At 44.0% G+C, this 17,683-nt stretch overlaps 1 protein-coding gene across 7 annotated transcripts in view; it reads left to right on the forward strand.

The window, feature by feature from the left end:
• PDE1C (phosphodiesterase 1C) overlaps window positions 1–17,683 on the forward strand; it is a 1,852,914-nt gene that overhangs the window by 1,206,195 nt on the left and 629,036 nt on the right. For all 7 annotated transcript variants that reach the window (XM_078688253.1, XM_078688254.1, XM_078688255.1 and 4 more), the window contains one exon: window positions 5,524–5,706. In XM_078688253.1, the coding sequence (XP_078544379.1) occupies window positions 5,524–5,706 (183 nt within the window). The remainder of the gene's footprint in view (window positions 1–5,523; window positions 5,707–17,683) is intronic.

Below are 17,683 nucleotides of genomic sequence, written 5' to 3' on the forward strand. Positions count from 1 at the left end.
CTGGCTAAGGTGTCCTCAAACTGTAAACCTTTACCTTGCACTGCATTTATTGTGACACCTGAAAATGTAATATTATGTCTAGTACCTACTGGGAAGGCTTCAAGGGTGAAACTAAGCAGTAATGAAGACCCAGCCTCCTGTTTTGTTCCTTTATGCAGGTAGACCTGCATGGATAGTAACTATTTGCATTACAATTTGCTTTGGAAACATTAATACATGGTTTTGATACAGTTCAAATATGAATTTCTAAATTTAGGTTTATGTAGTGTCTTAAATAGGTATGACCAATTTACATTGCCATGATAATGTGTTAATTTTCGAACTGTGAAGTGTATAATATCTTATATTGCTAGAACTGGATTTGCATTTTATGAATCCTGTTTGCTCTGTCTCCATTAGAAGGTTTAATATTTCATTCAGCGAATTGGTACAACTTTTAGGAAGCATTATTGTGTCTAGATTTTTGGAGAAATTGGTGTGCACAATATTTTGAAATACAAAGCCTTTATTGTTAAAATGCAAGCAAACATTCTTGACTTAGTTCAAATTAATGTAAATAGCCTAGCATTCCCAATATCCTTATGAGAAGGTATGAACACTTTGCAAGAAGGTCTATTCCCTTAGCAAGGAATTGCATGAAATCTAAAGGGTGGGTCTGTCAACGTGGGTCCGAGTTCAGCAGGCCACCAGGTGTCGTACCACAGGGAGGGTTTGTTACCAAAAATAATTAGCTCAGTCTTGTCAGTGTTGAGCTTCAGGCAGTTGGCGTTCATCCAGTCTGCCACGCTCGTCATGCATTTGTGAAAGTTGGCCCCGGTGGTGGAGGGGTCCTCTGGGAGCAAGAGGATGATCTGCGTGTTGTCTGCATAGGAAATTATGTTGAGGCTGTGCATTCTGATGATGTTGGCCAGGGGCATCATGTAGGTGTTGAACAGGGTGGGACTAAGGGGGCCATTAGGATGACGGGCAGACATCCTACCGGTAAGAGGGACCGCCCGCCATAAGGGCAGGGATCCCGTGGCTAGCATTAGGATGCACCCACCACAGCGGCGGGCACATCCTGCATTCCTACCATTGTGACAGGCGGTGCACTCAGCACCGCCCGCCACAATGGCAGGAAGGAATGCTGTGCACTTCCATGGAACTGCTGGGGAGTACCATACTAATATGGCGGGGGGAGTCATACCGGCTAGGATGGCGGGCGGAAAGCCCCCGCCAGGCCGGCGGGGGCGATCCGCCTGCCATCCTAATGGGAGCCTAAGTGAGGAACCTTGCGGGATGCCGCTGATGATGCTCTTGGGTTCCATCGTAAAGGGAGGTAGGCAGATTCTCTGGGTTCATCCTGTGAGAAAGGATGCGATCCATTTGAGGGCACTTCATTGGATCCCAAAGTGGTGGAGTCTTTGGAGGAGGGTGTGGTGGGAGACCGTGTTGAATGCTGCTGAGAGGTCAGGGAGGGTCAGGGCTTCTGTGTCTCCTTGGTCAAGGAAGGTTCTGATATTGTCCGTAGCAGCGATCAGAGTGACCTCAGTGCTGTGGTTGGCATAGAATCTGGTCTGAGACTATCCAGCAGGTTGTTGTTCTCCAGGTGTTCAGTGAGTTATGGAATTTTAGGGGAAGGAGAGCAGAGAGATGGGTCAGTAGTTTTTGAGTTTGCTGGGGTTGGCAGAGGTTTTCTTGAGGAGGAGTCTGACTTCTGCGTGATTTAATTGATCAGGGAAGGTGGCGTTGGTGGTGGATGCATTGAGGACCAAGATGAGTTTGCTACTGATTTCCTTGCTCCTGAGGTTGAAAAAGTGGTGCAGGCAGGGGTCTGTGGGTTCTCCGGAGTGGATAAAGTTAATTATGGTTGTGGTGCTCTGTGAGGTGAGTTTTCCCATGCGGTGAGTAGAGGGTGTTATGTGGCATCAGTCGGTGTGGGAAGACTGTAAAGGAGGCTGTTGAGGTCGGTTAATTGGGGTTAAAGGTGCTATAGATAGTGGATATCTTGCCTTTGAAGAAGTCTGCCAGGGGGTTGCAGAGTGCGTAAGAGTGATTATGGACTGACAATTGAGCTTTAGTTAAGGAATTTGCTAACTTTATCAAAAACTATACAAAAATTCCAGGAACTGAGTCAAAATATTGTAAAACTTCTTTAACTTCTTTAACAACCTAACTATTCCTCAGGCAACAGGAACTTAGTTAGATCTGCTTGATGAGGAAATGACTCTGAAAGAATTATTAACTGCAATTGACTCTGTTTAAGGGGGAAATCATCTAATCTTGTGAGTTAACATCAGAGCTTATCAAAGGATTGAAATTAGAAATAGAAGCCATCATTGTTAAGCTATACCAAATGCATGCATGACAGTATATTTCCAAAGTCTGCAATGATCCTGTTTCACTCTCTTGCCAAAACCCAAAAAAATCTCTTGAATAAATCTGTGCAAGATAGCTGGAAAACTGAGTCATTGATGACGTCGAGCACGGATGTCAGGGTGTCTCCATGGTGGAACTTCATGATGGATGCAGGTTATATGTTGTCTTTGTTGGTGATTGTTTTGTTAAAGTTAAGGATGTAGGTGAGGTTTATCTGGAAGAAGAGGTTGAATACTGTCCATCGTGGAGCAATTCAAGGAGGGATAGAGATCATGATTTCTGCTCTTGTTGATGATGCGGGTTGAGACCTTGCTTTTCTTCTCGGGAAATAAGTGATCGACACTGTTGCATGTGTTGGTTGAATATGGGTCTGGATGTTTCTGGAGGGTTTGATGAACTGCCTAACTGTCTTCATGAGTTTTTTGCCTGGTGTGCAGCCTTTGTTGAAATGGTTGTGTAGTGAGTGATTTTCAGATGCATTTTCTTCCCTTATCTGCCTAACGGTGTATTCTTTTTGGTGAGCTCTTATAAATACCATGAGGATGAGGGCTTGGGTTTGAAGAATTGCACTTTTATTGATGCATTGGTTTTCATCTTATCTATCAAGACAGTGTTGAGTGTGATTATGAATGTACTGACATCTGTTGTTGACGTGTGGTGAGGGAGATCTGATGAGTTCTTCTTGGAGTGAGTCCATGGATAGTTCTTCGAAGAAGCAATATATTTGTGTTTCTAACTTGCGTAGGCCTTGATGTGTTTGTGGGGTGAGAGATGAATACGTAGATGTCTAGATAGTTAGTTCAATCTAGGGCAATTGGGTCTTGCAATAGAATGATGGAAAGGTGGTTATGATGTTATGAGTGGCATTTCCTTTGGAATGGGTGGTTCGGGTGGCATGTTGCTTGCTACCAAGGGTAATAAGGAGTGTGTCAAGAATGTCTTTCATTTTATTCAGTCTCTGGGGAGCTTGAAGTCTCCAACGAATATAGAGCTGGTGGGCTAAGAGATGGGCGTGCTGATGAGGTCTGATGTTTCCTCTGTGAAATCGTTGTTGGGTCTGTGACGTCTAAAAGTGCCTTTCTCAAGAGTTAATTTTGTCAAAGTCTTCAATATCTCCACAATGTAGAATTTACCACACTGCTTCAGTGTGTAACAGCAAGCATTACTTCAAAAAACAACAACTAACATGTGTTCTGTGTCTATTTTTGGACGTTTCCTCCAGGCTGTAATGATACAATAATAAACACGCTGTCACCAATTAATGACAAACAATATTTCAAAATATACATAACTGGGTCGACCTCTTGATGAACTAGGATAACACATTCCTGTAAGCAGCGTTCCTCTACCTCATTTGTGTTTGAATGCCAGAGTTGTGTTTCATATGTCCTGATGTGCTATTGTCCGAAAATACATGCTGACAGTTCAGTGAGGCAATTATGTGAAGGACTGATACACCACTTTATGGGCATCAGAAATAGAGGCGATTTATAAGTAGCGTTCAAAGATTATATTGATACTGACCACATAAAATTGAACCATCCATTTCACAGGGATAGATGGGGAACAGTGTTTACAACGCAACTATTACAACGCAGTACCTTTACGACGCAACCATTACAACGCAAGTCATTACAACGACTTGCGCTGGGGGGCGCTGTAGGATAGGGAATAGTTTTAATTTACTATCCAACACCTTCCCTACTATCCACGGGGATTGGAGTTGGAATAGTAAATCAAAGTATTCATTATCCAGCGCCCACCAACGCAAGGCGTTCTAACGACTTGCGTTGTAAAAGTTGCGTCGTAAAAGCATGCGTTGTAAAAGCATGCGTTGTAACTACGTACATCCGGATAGATAGCAAATCGAGTTCAAGTTGCTATACTAACAGATGCCATGAGCTAGATAAGCAAAAGGGGAAATGTATCACCAATTTACGAGAAATTCAAGAGGGTCTTGAGTTAAGTCATGCCATGCCTTTATTCGAATTGTAACTATTTAAGAAGCAAAACTTTCTATGTTTGTGCATATCACTGAACACGTTTTGGACTTGTGTAGAAAAGGGGTAGATATGCTTGGGCATCATATTGGCTGTATTCCAGTCAAATGGAAGTCTGTCTTTAGATTTGTTTCCGTAGATTCTAAAGTAGATCATTTGTAATGTACCTTCTATTGCTCCAGTCCCTACATCCTACTCCTACAGGCACTTCCAGTAATTAGCTCATAATCCAGAAATATGATGGAGTACTACAATATTGTATTCTTTGTCCTGCAGTGCCATTGAAGCACATATGAACATGCATTCTCAATGCCAGTACATCTGTCGAAGATGAACGCGTGTAAACACAAGCATGAACAAGTGCTCAAACATATTTTGACGAGTCTCTGTGCAGCCTGCTTCTTTCTGTGCCTTTTATGTCTGTACACTGTTTTGCCTCTCCAAGATGGCCGTGCTGCATTGCACTATCATCACAATCTTATGCAACAAGAAGCTGCAGCATCACAAGTTAGGGAACATAAAACAGGACTCCCACAGAGGAGGCAAATGTATAGACAGTAGGCCATATACAAAGTCAACTGCTTTCCAGTGCCCCCAATGGATGGCCGAGCTGCCATGACAAGTGCTGCTCACGTGTTGCTCCTGATCCTCAAGTGAAGTCATGTTCTGTGGAGGACAGGAATATCATGAGCACGTAGCTGTGGTGGTGAGCTGTGCTGTGCAATGGTGGGGGTCAAAAGACTTGATAACTGCTGGAACAAGAGAGCGGAGGCCTTTGATGGCTCTAGAGCGGTGAGTCCTCTACAATTCATCTCACCTAGCTTTCCAACTTTTAGTCTATTCTTAAGGATTACTAGGAGTTTAGCATTCTAGGAAACAGGCAGAAAATTGTCACATCGACCTGTAAAAATGTATCAGAGAAGAAAATAATAAGTACCTTAATCTCAATTGGCCCAGGCACGGTAAATTTGTTAGGTGGTAGAAAAATCTGCTTCCCTTGTACCAGTGAGATACATCAGCCTGCTAGTCTGTTGTAGAACATTGAGGGGATACGTGAAAGGTCAACTGTTGGCTCGCCAGCATTGAAGAGGTTGTTATTGCTACTTTTGTGTAGGATGTGCGCGATTTGCGTTTTTTAATGTCTCTTTTCATGTTCTTTTTCCAGGCGTCTACTGGACACCGAAGATGAGCTCAGCGACATCCAGTCGGATTCCGTGCCGTCGGAGGTGCGGGACTGGCTGGCCTCCACCTTCACGCGGCAGATGGGGATGATGCTGAGAAGGACCGAGGAGAAGCCGCGGTTCAGGAGCATTGTCCACGCGGTGCAGGCTGGGATATTTGTGGAAAGGTAAAGGCATATTCAGCTCTTCTTCTGTTGTCCCTCGCCAGACATCACAGATTGCACTTTAAATATTACATGAATCCTATTTCTTGTTTCTGATTTCAATCTTTCATAAGGCTGAACTAGAGCTGGACAAAAAAGCTGAATAATTTAAAACGAAGAACTACTTTAGCTACATATCATGTCACTGTATTTTAGCTTTAACCTTAGTATAGCAGAGTGCAGGCAGCCTAGTCGGTTGCTGGCACACATTTGAACTTTACTGATTTCCTGTGATTTTCCTAGCCAGGCACGCATTCTTTCTATTTCCATAGTTGTAAATGCCTATTTGGAAGACTGTGCAACTATATTTGCAAAAGTATATTAATTTTACCATAAACATGTCCTTCAACATGATTTTTATACCTTTTGGACTCAGCGCATAGATCCGCTAAGTTACATGGGTAAGTGGAGAAGCAACAGTCAGAATTGAGCAGAGGGAAGGCAGGAGATTTCCCTGTACGCTGCAACAAAATGGGACAGTTTTGCTGTTGCAGATGACTTACTCAACACATCAATAAAGTGCCCACCATCATATAAGGGACTTCTGGCGCTGGCCTAAACATACCTAACCAATGACCAATCACATGATACTGCTAACGCGGGATTACTGGTTACTAATTATCTTACCAAATCCCATTTCCTGTCGACTGAATCGTTGGTACCTGTCTTGAGTAAAAGGTAATCTCGCAATAAACAATCAATTTAAGAACTTACACCACTCTAAATGACCACTGACCAAAATAAAGTTTTAAAGATTTAATATAAAGTCAAAGATAACTGAAGATACAAACTTCTCAAAATGAGATTCAAGAGGTAGATCGGAATCACTATGAACATGAACTTTTTGAATAGTCTGAGTCTGAAGAACAAGATAATAAGTACAACTTCTAATAACATGAGCGTTGCCAAAATGAATACAAGTTGCAACCTCAAAGTCATTACAGAAAGAAAAATTAAGGTTAGTCTGTCCCTACACTACACTAAATGACATCCCTACTTAACAAGATCTTTACCCTCTAGGTGTCAGCCGTGGTGATTTCCTAAGAAGATCACGCACTTCTCTTTGTCTCTTCTCTGATAATGGGTCTCTCCTGATCGGTCTATCTGCCTACCCATCCGCTTCCTTAGGCTCCCAAAATCATCTGCTCTGCTCTCCTCCCGGGTCACTTTCCCTAATACCAAATCACATTTCCAATAGAAACGCCCCTTGGGACGCCCCTCACGTGGTACATCTTTCCGCGGCAAACTCCATGATGGTACTCTTGAAGACCCTCGTTATAGTTGACCTTGGTTCCCAGGTGGCTTCTTCAGTGCGCTGATACCCCCTGAAATTCCTGGAAACTCCTACAGGCCTGCGCAAGGCGCCACTGAACAAAGTCCCTTTCATTCGAGCTGATTAGGACCCTCGCACCTGCATACAGCTCGTCCTGCAGTGGGCCTCAAATTCCAGACTCCACCATATCTTAGGCCATAAAACACTCTCAGAGCTCCATACTGGACACCTCACGACCTCTCCTCTAACGAGCACATGACGATTTAAACTACATGACATTATCTGTTCTGGCCTACTTGATTTACATGCAGCAGGTTCCTGCACTCTTAAAACGTTAACTTGATTTAAACAGCAAACATTCTTAACTAGCATACGTTTCTAAAATAACACATCTATAAAGCATATACTTTTAACCCTAAGTTCAATAGTACATTTTGAAAGAACCATGTCAACTTTATCTCACATTATTTTAGCAGCACGTTCAGGTTTGCTGTGAATTGCCCTAAGGCCTACACAAAATACTGGAATCCAAGTTACATTTAATTCGGACATGACTCTTTTAACATGAGAGAACCATGAGGTTTTCACATATACTCCAACATTTCTACATTTAATCTCACACCGTTATAATTATGGTTACTCTACTTAACATTCTATACATTTCGCTATTGAATATAAAACACTCGTGTGCAAAACATGTTTAAACTAACTACGTGCTTGTAAATATGGCGTACTTATACATTTTTTTCAAACTTGTGCTCTCTCAGTCCCCCCTTTGATGACCTTTAGGGGTCATCATTACCAAGACATCAAAAATGTAGAACCTTTAAAGTGAAGACAGGGCAGTACCACTTCTTTTCATACTCTCTAATGCTTTCAGACTCTTATATTGAGTGTCCTGCATCGCTGTCAACTCTTCTTCCTGTTTCTTCATAGCTCTCTGTAACCTATTTGCTCTATACCATTGATACAAACGCACCAATCCCCACAAAGTGATTACACAAATCACTACTATGATGATGGGTTTCAATATGTACCAAACGATACCCTTTCCTAAGTTGGCAAACCAACTTCCAACTTTACCCATTCCATGACCTACTTTTTCCCACACATTTACCTTCGCCAGGTCCTCAATTTCGTAGTGTATGGCAGTGATGTTTTGTATATACTTCTCTAGAGGCTTTGAATTGTCTGGAATGTAAGTACAGCATTCCTGTACCTTCAAGGCCCTACAGACTCCTCCCTCTTTTGCTAACAGAACATCTAAAGCAAGTCGGTTCTGAAGAACCATTGCCCTAATCGATTGCATCTCCCCCTCTATCAGCATCAAGGATCTTGCAGTACTGGCAGACAGTCTATCTACGACTGTAGCTAACCTCCTGATCTTAATGTCATTCATTATCAATCCTAAGAAAGGGAATGCAGCACCTATTACATCTCCAACTACTTCTGCTGCACCCAGCCCTCGCTTCCATCTAGTTGATATTTCTTTCTTAGGCGTGTCTAAATTCTCAACATGATATATTTTAGGGAAGACAACAGCCAGATAGCATGATCCGTACCAATTATCTGGTAACTTCACATAGGCATATCTTCCACATACAAAATATACATTTGGTATTGCTTGCATCCCTTTCATGAAGTTCTTAGAGTAATACTCCAATTGAAAGGCATGTTCACAATTTACTTGTCCTACATAAACGTTTTCATAATAGGAGTAACTCCTGTGAATGCACAGTTTCCCCCGTTTCTCCTTATCCAAAGCAATTGGACCAATACTACCTTTTCGTTGTTGTGCCCTTTCCTCCTTGGTCCAATCTGTTTCTCCTTGTCCTGATGCCTTCAATACCTTCTGCTTCCTGTATCTAGTATCTACCTGTGCTATAAACTTTTTCTCAACTTCTGATATTTGACAAGTCAGATTGTTTATTCGAGCATGTGAGGTATCTAACGTTCTCCATGGAATAAACCATTTGTGTAACCTGTCTTCGCTTTTGTAGTAGTCCCATTTGTTCAAATGCTTGAAATTCGGAACCTCTGGCAATGTCGAGTCGAAATTCGAGAAGTAATACTCAAATCCGTCTCGTCCATAAAACATACTTAACAATAAACTGCACGTTATCCCATATGTCAACGGGAGATGATGGTATTTGATACCCTCCTCCACCGAAATTGGTAATTGCATACAGACATAGCAGTCCTTTACCTCCATGGCATCAACATATTCATAAAGCAACTTAGCATAAGCATTTGACTTGTAATTCCCCTGTGACTCATCCATGTGTAACCTTTTTACTTCTGCATCTAACAACGCTTTGTCTTTCTCATTGATGTTTCCCTTCTCCTTAATAATGGTAGTTCTCGGTGTTGACACTCCCTTATCCTCCTTAACTGTGGTTCCATCCCCTTCGTGTCCCGCTAGGAATGAAACAGTTACCACTAAAATTATAAGAGAAACCACTACTCCTAGAAATGTAACAGCTATACATTTTGCCCTGCGGTTCGGGTTGCCAGCCTCCATGTTCTCAAACAGTGTAGTTTTCTTTCTTCTAGCATTCACTTCCTCTTCTTTTCAAACAAAGTCTTTCTCTCTTGCAATGTCTTTCTCGAAACACTTGGAAGCTTGACAATTTATTTCCGCAAAACAATTCAAAGTCCAGTAGAAAATAGACAACCCTAGCCCTTCTCCATCCACTAAAATGAAACCCCTATCACTTTTCTTCTTCCACTCGGCGCTAGGTTATCTTGCAACAAGTTTTTACAATTTCTTTTCAACAGTCTTATTTTCGTCTGAAGTTATGTATGGTTCAAGGAGTGACACTACATCCTCATAGATGTCCATACGAAGAAACATTCCCTCGAGTTCTGGGCAATTCTTGCAACAACACGGGAATTCAACTGTCTCTAGGATTATTCTCCTTATTTCACTCTGGACCAGGGGACGAACAAAATGAAGAGTTAATGTCTTTTCAATCTCCACTCCTGGTACTATCAGTTCTACATCCACAGTTACAAAGGGGTCCGTTCTAATCAAGATCACTTTCTTCACCTTTCCAGTTCTGCGCCCCTTTGAAGACATTCACAATATGGTATTAGTCCACAACAATAAGCGCTCCTAGCATTTCTACTACTCGCTCAAGCATTTCCAAACGAAGAAGAGTTCCCTCCAATATTGGATATCGTGAACAGCAAACTGGAAACTCAACTGTCTCTAAAAGCAATTTTCTTATTCCACTCAGGAGAGCAGGATGAACGATGTTGAGTGTCAGCAACCTTTCGGTCTCCGCTCCTGGCAGTAGAAACTTTATTTGCACTGTGATGATCGGGTCAGTTCTGATCAGTTCCACTTCCCTGATCCTCCCTGTTCTGTATCTCCCAGACATCTGCAACAAGGTAGGTCCAGTCGGGAGTAGAGTATCTTCTGCTAGGCACTCGCACCCTACTTGATCTTCTAAGACCCTCCTCGGCTTGATCCTGGATATCTTCTTCTGGATCTGAGTCTTCGGATATAGGAGTAAGCGTTTCTTCCTGGGCCGACCTCAAACTTAGCCTTCTTCTCCTTGTTGGCCAAGTGGCAGCTCCAAGCCTTATTCTCCTATTCCTTGTCCTCCCACTTGGTTCTTGATCGCTCCGATACGGATCTGAGTCTGAGTCGTATTCACTTCTGCTCTCTCCTTCGGTTGCGTCTTCTGTCTCACTGCCGTCCTGCCTTCGCTCTTCTTCTGAATCCGATGCGTTCCCAACTTCTTCCGACACCTCCTCAGCTGCCTCAATCCCTTCTTGCGACTCTTCTTCCACTTCCGGGCTTTCGTCTGGGATGGGAGCTGTTCCTTCTAGAGGTGCTGGAACTCTTCTAGTATGGGATGCATGGATCCAATTTGGCAGCCCCCCGCACTTCACCGCGGTGTTCGTGATCAGGATTACCTGAAAGGGCCCACGCCAGCGAACATCTAGGCAGTTCTTCCGGACGTGCTTTTTAACCAAGACCCAGTCCCCTGGGTTCAGGTCATGACACAGGTTCCTCGCTGCTGGAACTTCAGCCGCATGCACCTGAAGGGACACAGAATGGATGGCGTCAGACAGTCCTTTACAATAATCCAAGATCAGATCATCTGTAATATTCAATAGAGCAGTAGTTGGAACTGTAGGAAGTCTCATGGCCCTCCCCATCAGGATCTCGTGGGGAGAGAGACCTGTCCTCCTATCAGGTGTGCTGCGCATGCTCATGAGCACCAATGGAAGAGCATCTGGCCAACTCAAAGATGTGGATGCCACTACTTTAGCCAATCTATTCTTCAAAGTGCCATTCACTTGTTCCACAATTCCTGAAGCTTCTGGTCGATAACTACAATGCAGCTTTTGATCGATATTCAGTGTGGAGCACAACATCTTCACTATTTCGCTGTTAAAATGTTTTCCTCTGTCCGATTCCAAAGAGGCAGGCACCCCGAAGCGCGGTATCAACTCCCTGAGCAACAATTTAGCCACTGTGAGTGTATCGCACCTACGTGTAGGGTACGCTTCAACCCATCTGGAAAATACGCATACAATCACCAACACATACCGAAGGCGATTGACTCTTGGCATTTCAATGAAATCTAGTTGCATTCTATTGAAAGGCCCCCCCGACCTCCCAATGTGACTCAGTGTGACTGGTGTTCGTTTGCCTACGTTCAGTTGTTGGCAGGTAACACATCGCTTACATACTGATTCTGCCGCTATTCTGAATTTCGGGCAATACCAAGTCTGCCTAAAAACTCTCATCATAGCATCCCTTCCTAGATGTACTGGACCATGTATTTCTCTCGCCATGGGGTTAGCTAATTCTTCAGGTAACACAGCTCTCCCATCTGCTGAAACCCAAAAATCCATTTCACTTCGCACACAGCCTGCTATTTCCCATGCCTTTTTCTCTGTTTCAGGTGCGTTCCCCTGCATTATCCTTAAATCCTCCCAAGTGTCTACAGTTTCTAACATCATACTTAATTCAGTCTTTTCTTCTGCACCTTCTATTTCCACCTTTGAGAAAGAATAACTTTGTTCCGCACAATAGCGTGCGACTTCATCAGCATATCTATTACCTTGTGACACAAAATCTGTATTCTTAGTATGAGCTACACACTTCACCACTGCAATGTCAACAGGACCTTGTAATGCTTCTATCAGCAATCGCACAAATTCTCCATTTCGAATGGGCGAACCAGAGGAAGTCATGTAACCCCTCTGAGACCACAACTGCCCGAAATCATGAACCACACCGAAACCATATTGGCTGTCCGTGTAGATGGTGACTCTCTTTCCATTTCCTGCTATGCAGGCACGAGTTAGGGCAATAATCTCTGCTACCTGTGCGGAATGTACTCCTTCCAGGCAAGCGGCCTCTACAACTCCAGCAATGGTACAAACAGCATAAGCTGCTCTCAACCGACCAGTATCGTCTCTTAAACATGAGCCATCAACAAAGTAAATTTCATCGGGGTCAGACAATGGCTCATCCACTATATCTGGTCTGGGTTTCGTGCATAGTTCAGTCACATCAAGGCAATCGTGGTCTTCACATCCTTCGCCTTCTATTACCGTAGGTAATGGCATCAAAGTAGCAGGATTCAAGACAGAGCATCTCCTGAGAGTCACGTTTTCTGCGGCAAGTATAACTTGCTCGTAGCGCGTGAGCCTACTATTGGTCAGATGCTGCGTCTTCGTCCTGGTCATTAACAATTCAACTGAATGTGGTACATACACCACTACTGGATGTCCCATCACAATACTCTCGCTCCTTTCAATGCTGACACCCGTTGCGGCAACGGATTTGAGACATCCGGGCAACGCTGCGGCTACTGGATCTAATGTAGCCGAAAAGTATGCAACTGGTCTACGGGCATTACCGTGGGTCTGTGCCAAGACTGACAAAGCACATCCCTCTCTCTCACAGCAATAGAGTGAAAATGACTTTTCGTAATCCGGCATTCCCAGAGCCGGAGCACGACATAAATCGTCTCTCAGCTGTAAAAACGCCACCAGACATTCTTCATCCCATGGTACCGGATCACTCACCTCCTTGTGCGTCAGTTTCTGTAAGGGCTTTGCTTTCAGTGAAAAGTTAACTATCCACTGTCGGCAGTAACCCACCATTCCTAGGAACATTCTAACTTCTCTCTGTGTTGTAGGCGCATTCATTTTCATTATCGCCTCAATCCTCTCTGGGGACACCTTACGTTTCCCTTTTTCTAACCTGTGCCCTAGATACTGTACTTCTGTCAGACAATACTGTAACTTGCTCGGAGATACCTTATGTCCATTCTCAGCTAAATGATTCAGTAAGGCAATTGAATCTACTTTACAAGCTTCCTCTGTTTCTGACGCAACAAGTAGGTCATCTATGTACTGTACCAGAACCGAATTCTGTGGCAGTACTAGATTCTCAAGATTCTTCTTCAGCAACTGATTAAAGATGGATGGGCTGTCTGTGAATCCTTGTGGGATTCGACACCATGTTAAAACGCGATCTTCCATTTTAAACGCAAAAAGGTACCTGCTCTCTTCATCCAATGGGATTGAAAAGAAAGCCTGGCAAAGATCTATCACTGTGAACCATTCTGCTTGACATGGTATTTGAAACAATATCACTGATGGATTCGGTACCACGGGACAACATGAAACTACTATGTTGTTAATCTTTCGTAAATCCTGAACTATCCTAAACTTCCCACTAGGTTTCTGCAAACCCATAATCGGGGAGTTACAAGGACTGCCCACGATTTCTTTCAGTATTCCCTGCTGTATCATTGACTCGATCACAGGCTTTATTCCTGCAATCGTTTCCTGGGACAATTTGTATTGAGGCGTTCTTGGAAACTCAACATTTGGTTTTACCAGAATTTTTACCGGTTCTACCCCTTTAATCAATCCTATATCTTCTCCTGTGAAATCCCACACCTCTGACGCCACTGCATCTCTTAAGTCTTGTGGAAGATCTTCTACAGTCAGAGTAGGATATAGTTCTACACAGAATTTTGAATTGGCCACCTTAAAGGTAGCATCATCGTCGGTAGTCTGTACCTCCACTCCTTGCGGGGTGCAGTATATGGTGCAGTTCAATTTGCACAACAAATCCCTTCCTAACAGACATACCGGACTCGAGTCACAAACCACAAACTGATGTTCGTTCATATGATTGCCTATCTTCACAGATACTGGTTCTGTCAATGGACTAGTCATTCTCTTATTTGCGACTCCTACCACCTGAATTGTTTCCCCTGACATCGGCAAGTCTGGAACCACCGCCGATCTCAGAGTCGAACGAGTAGCCCCAGTATCCACTAAGAACGTAGTGGGACACCCTGCCACTTCTGCCTCAACAAATGGCCCTCTCTGATCCACTTCTAGAACTGCCCCGAGGGTACAGTCCTCTTCACTGCTCACCCGTTGTCCTGTCAATGGATCAATGTAATAACATTTTTCTTCCTCGATAAACAGAGGCATTTGTTTAAAGACCTTTCCTCCAGCTGCTATCTTCGGTGGCTGTGGGAATTGGGCCCGTGGAGCCGAAGTCCCCCCTTTGGCCACCTTATTACTTGGGACTGTCACCTTTTGCACTGGGTCTTCTTGGACCTGTTCTTCTACTTCTAGCTCCCCGTTTTCAGGGTTAAAGGGACACTCGCGTCGCCAATGCCCCACCTGATGACACAGATGACACTTTGTCGTTTTCTTTAAAGTGGCAAAGTCTATCCTAGGTCTCTGCCCTTCTTCATTATCTTTGTTCCGACCATTTGGTTTTCGTCCCATCCCCTGCTTCTGCTGGCCACCCTTCCCAGCGGACTGCATTTGCACCACCATCAATTTCTCCTTTAGATTCTTGGCTTTAGAATCTATCTCGTCACTGCAGTACCTCGCATATCGTAAAATCTCATCTAGTGGTTTGTTCTGCCAACAGATTAAATGTTGCTGTATCATCAAACAAATATCAGGTCTCAACCCCAAGACAAACTTTGACACGAACTGCCCTATGTCTTTGGGATCCATTACATCTAGTCCACTGTATTGCTTGAATGTTTTCAACAATCTTTCATAAAACTCGTGAACTGTCTCCTTGGGTTCCTGTCTTGTTCGGTCTATTTTTACCCAATCTATATCCTGTGGTGGTACCTTATCTTTCAGCCATGCTATTACCCTTTCATACTTTCGCATGACAATCTCAGATGGTCCATTTGTTCGAACATCTCTCAATGGTTCAGCATTTGGCCATTCGACACTAGTCTTGCACGGGGTCCATAGATCAGATGGGACCACGATGTCAAACAACGTGTTCAAATCTATCCATAATACTTTCGAAATTTTAACAAACCTCTCTACCTGCTTATACCACTCGACTGGATTGTCCCGCAACTTCGGAAATGAGTTGGTAAATGCGGCTAAGTCTCCTCTACTCCAGGGCACATGTACATAATTTCCATTTGATATTTCTCGCAAAGGGAATGCCTCCATATGCATTGCCCTTCCCTCAGGAGTCAATACATTTGTACTTCTCCTAACCGTGCCCTTTTTCGACCACCTTTCTTCCCATTTATCCAGTTCTCTCCACACTCTTATCCCTGTCACCAGCTCTCTTATGTGTGTTTTTAATCCAGTAGTTCTCTTCTCATCTAGATCTTGGTCTGCGTACTGTAATCTGTGGTTGCTCTGCAATGCCCTTGTCCTAGACAAATCCACGGCATACTTGTCTGCCAAATCAGTCAGTTTTTCATGAAACGCTCTAGCTTTCCTAGTAATATCCTTTGCCATGAACAATAACTCATCCTGTTCATACAATTCTATCCTTTCCAAAGGCAATGTTCCATCTATTATCTCATCAACATCTGATTTTAAACTGGTAACATCAAGCCTTTTTGCCTTTATTTCAGCTTTCAAGACACTTAATTTAGCTCCTCCATCTGCATCTCTCCCATCCCAGCTCCGAGATCTACGTTTAGGTATTGGTGAATTATAGGGAGTCCTCCCCTGTTCCCATCTCTCTAAGTCCCATGCCTTTCCGTCTTCTCGGGGTGGGTGGTGAAACACTCCTTCATGCCTCATAGCCCCTCTCTCCCCCTCCGGGCTAGTTTCACGGGATGCAGGGTAAGATGTTCCATTACTCCCTCTTTCTTCCCTACTTCCCTGTGGTTCCTGATTATTCGAGGCGTGGCGGGACCTATCGCTGTTCTCCTTTCTCCAATGTTGAACGTCTTCCCCGAGTGTATGATGAAGGCACCTAAACCTATTCTGAAAAGCCCGTACCGCCTCATCTCCTCCTTTCCCCCAGAGACGGGACATTTCCTCACATTCTACAATCCTAGTATTTTGTTCCGGCTGTTCTCTCTGATTTGTAGGACATGTATCCCCTCTATTCTCTTGACTTTGGCCTTCCCGGCCCTGACTACTCTCGCTGGCCCCACAATGAGATACTGTTCCGTTACCCCTGCTTTCCCACTCTGGTTCCGTTCTTGTCCTGTTACTCGGAGATACTATGGACCCGTCCCATTCCCTCAAATCAGCTCTTAACTCTGAAAAAGATCTTGGCCGCGGTCCCCTTAGATCCATTGGTCCTCTCGGACCTCCCTGTTCTGAATTGGGACCGACAGTTGTGTCTAATGGGGTGTTCCACGTTACCGAACCTGGTAATTGTTTCCATGCATTCGTCACATTATTCCTCCTTTCCATCTCAATCCTTTCCCTATCCAATTGCCTTTGTTGTTCCCCTCTATCTCTCTCAGAATTATAGATCGAAACTATGGGTCCTATGGTAACAGGCACTTGAAGAGCGTCTGGTAATCCCACAGACTCAACCCTTTCTGTGGTTGGCGTTTTCTGCACCACAAACCTTCCCACTACACTCTGTACAGTGTTGTTTGGAGGTGTTTCTCCGCCTTTGTTAGGTGTCCATTCCGATATAGGGAGTGGTGTATATCCCTCTATCTCATTCCCATCTTCCCTTGCTAACCCTCTATCTTCTATCAATCCCACTCTCGGAGGTGGTCTATCCATTAACAATCTGTTTATCAGATTGTCCTCCGACTCACTTTCCTCGTCTTCTTCCATGAGGTTTCCTCCTCCTGACACCTCCCTCATCGGATACATTTTCTCCACCTCAATGGTCTGTACCCTCCAACGCTTTTCCTCCTCATCCCATTTGGAATCTCGCACTGCCCTTACCGATCGCGTCAGCCTTTGTTGACGCCTGTTCAAATTTCGGTCGTGTGCAGCCTTAATCCATGCATTAAGTGCCTCAAACTGTGTTGGTCTAGGTGAGGGTTTCAATGAGGACATGGTTGCTTTTAGCCGATGTAACACCTCTAATTTAAACGTTCCATACTTCGGGAACTGCATTTCCTCATTTCCTTCCGTAAGCTTATTCCAAGCCCCAATCCACAATATCGTATGCAGCCCAACATTCGTTGCCATATAATGAGCTGGCGTACCCTCTGGGGGAGCCTCTTCCCCGTAATAATGTTCACTTCGTTTACGTTTAAAAATCCCTTTCAAACACTTAAAACACTTCATGATTTCTCTTTTCTCCGCGTTTGTTTACTTCCTGATGACACTCCACCAATCTCAGCGCCGTTCTCACTAACTGGCCTATCCGTACGCGACTTTTCTCCGACGTCACTCTAGCCGCCCAACCAGAGCGCGGCT

The sequence above is a fragment of the Lissotriton helveticus genome, chromosome 4_1 (assembly GCF_964261635.1).
Source record: "Lissotriton helveticus chromosome 4_1, aLisHel1.1, whole genome shotgun sequence".
Taxonomy (NCBI): Eukaryota; Metazoa; Chordata; class Amphibia; order Caudata; family Salamandridae; genus Lissotriton; species Lissotriton helveticus.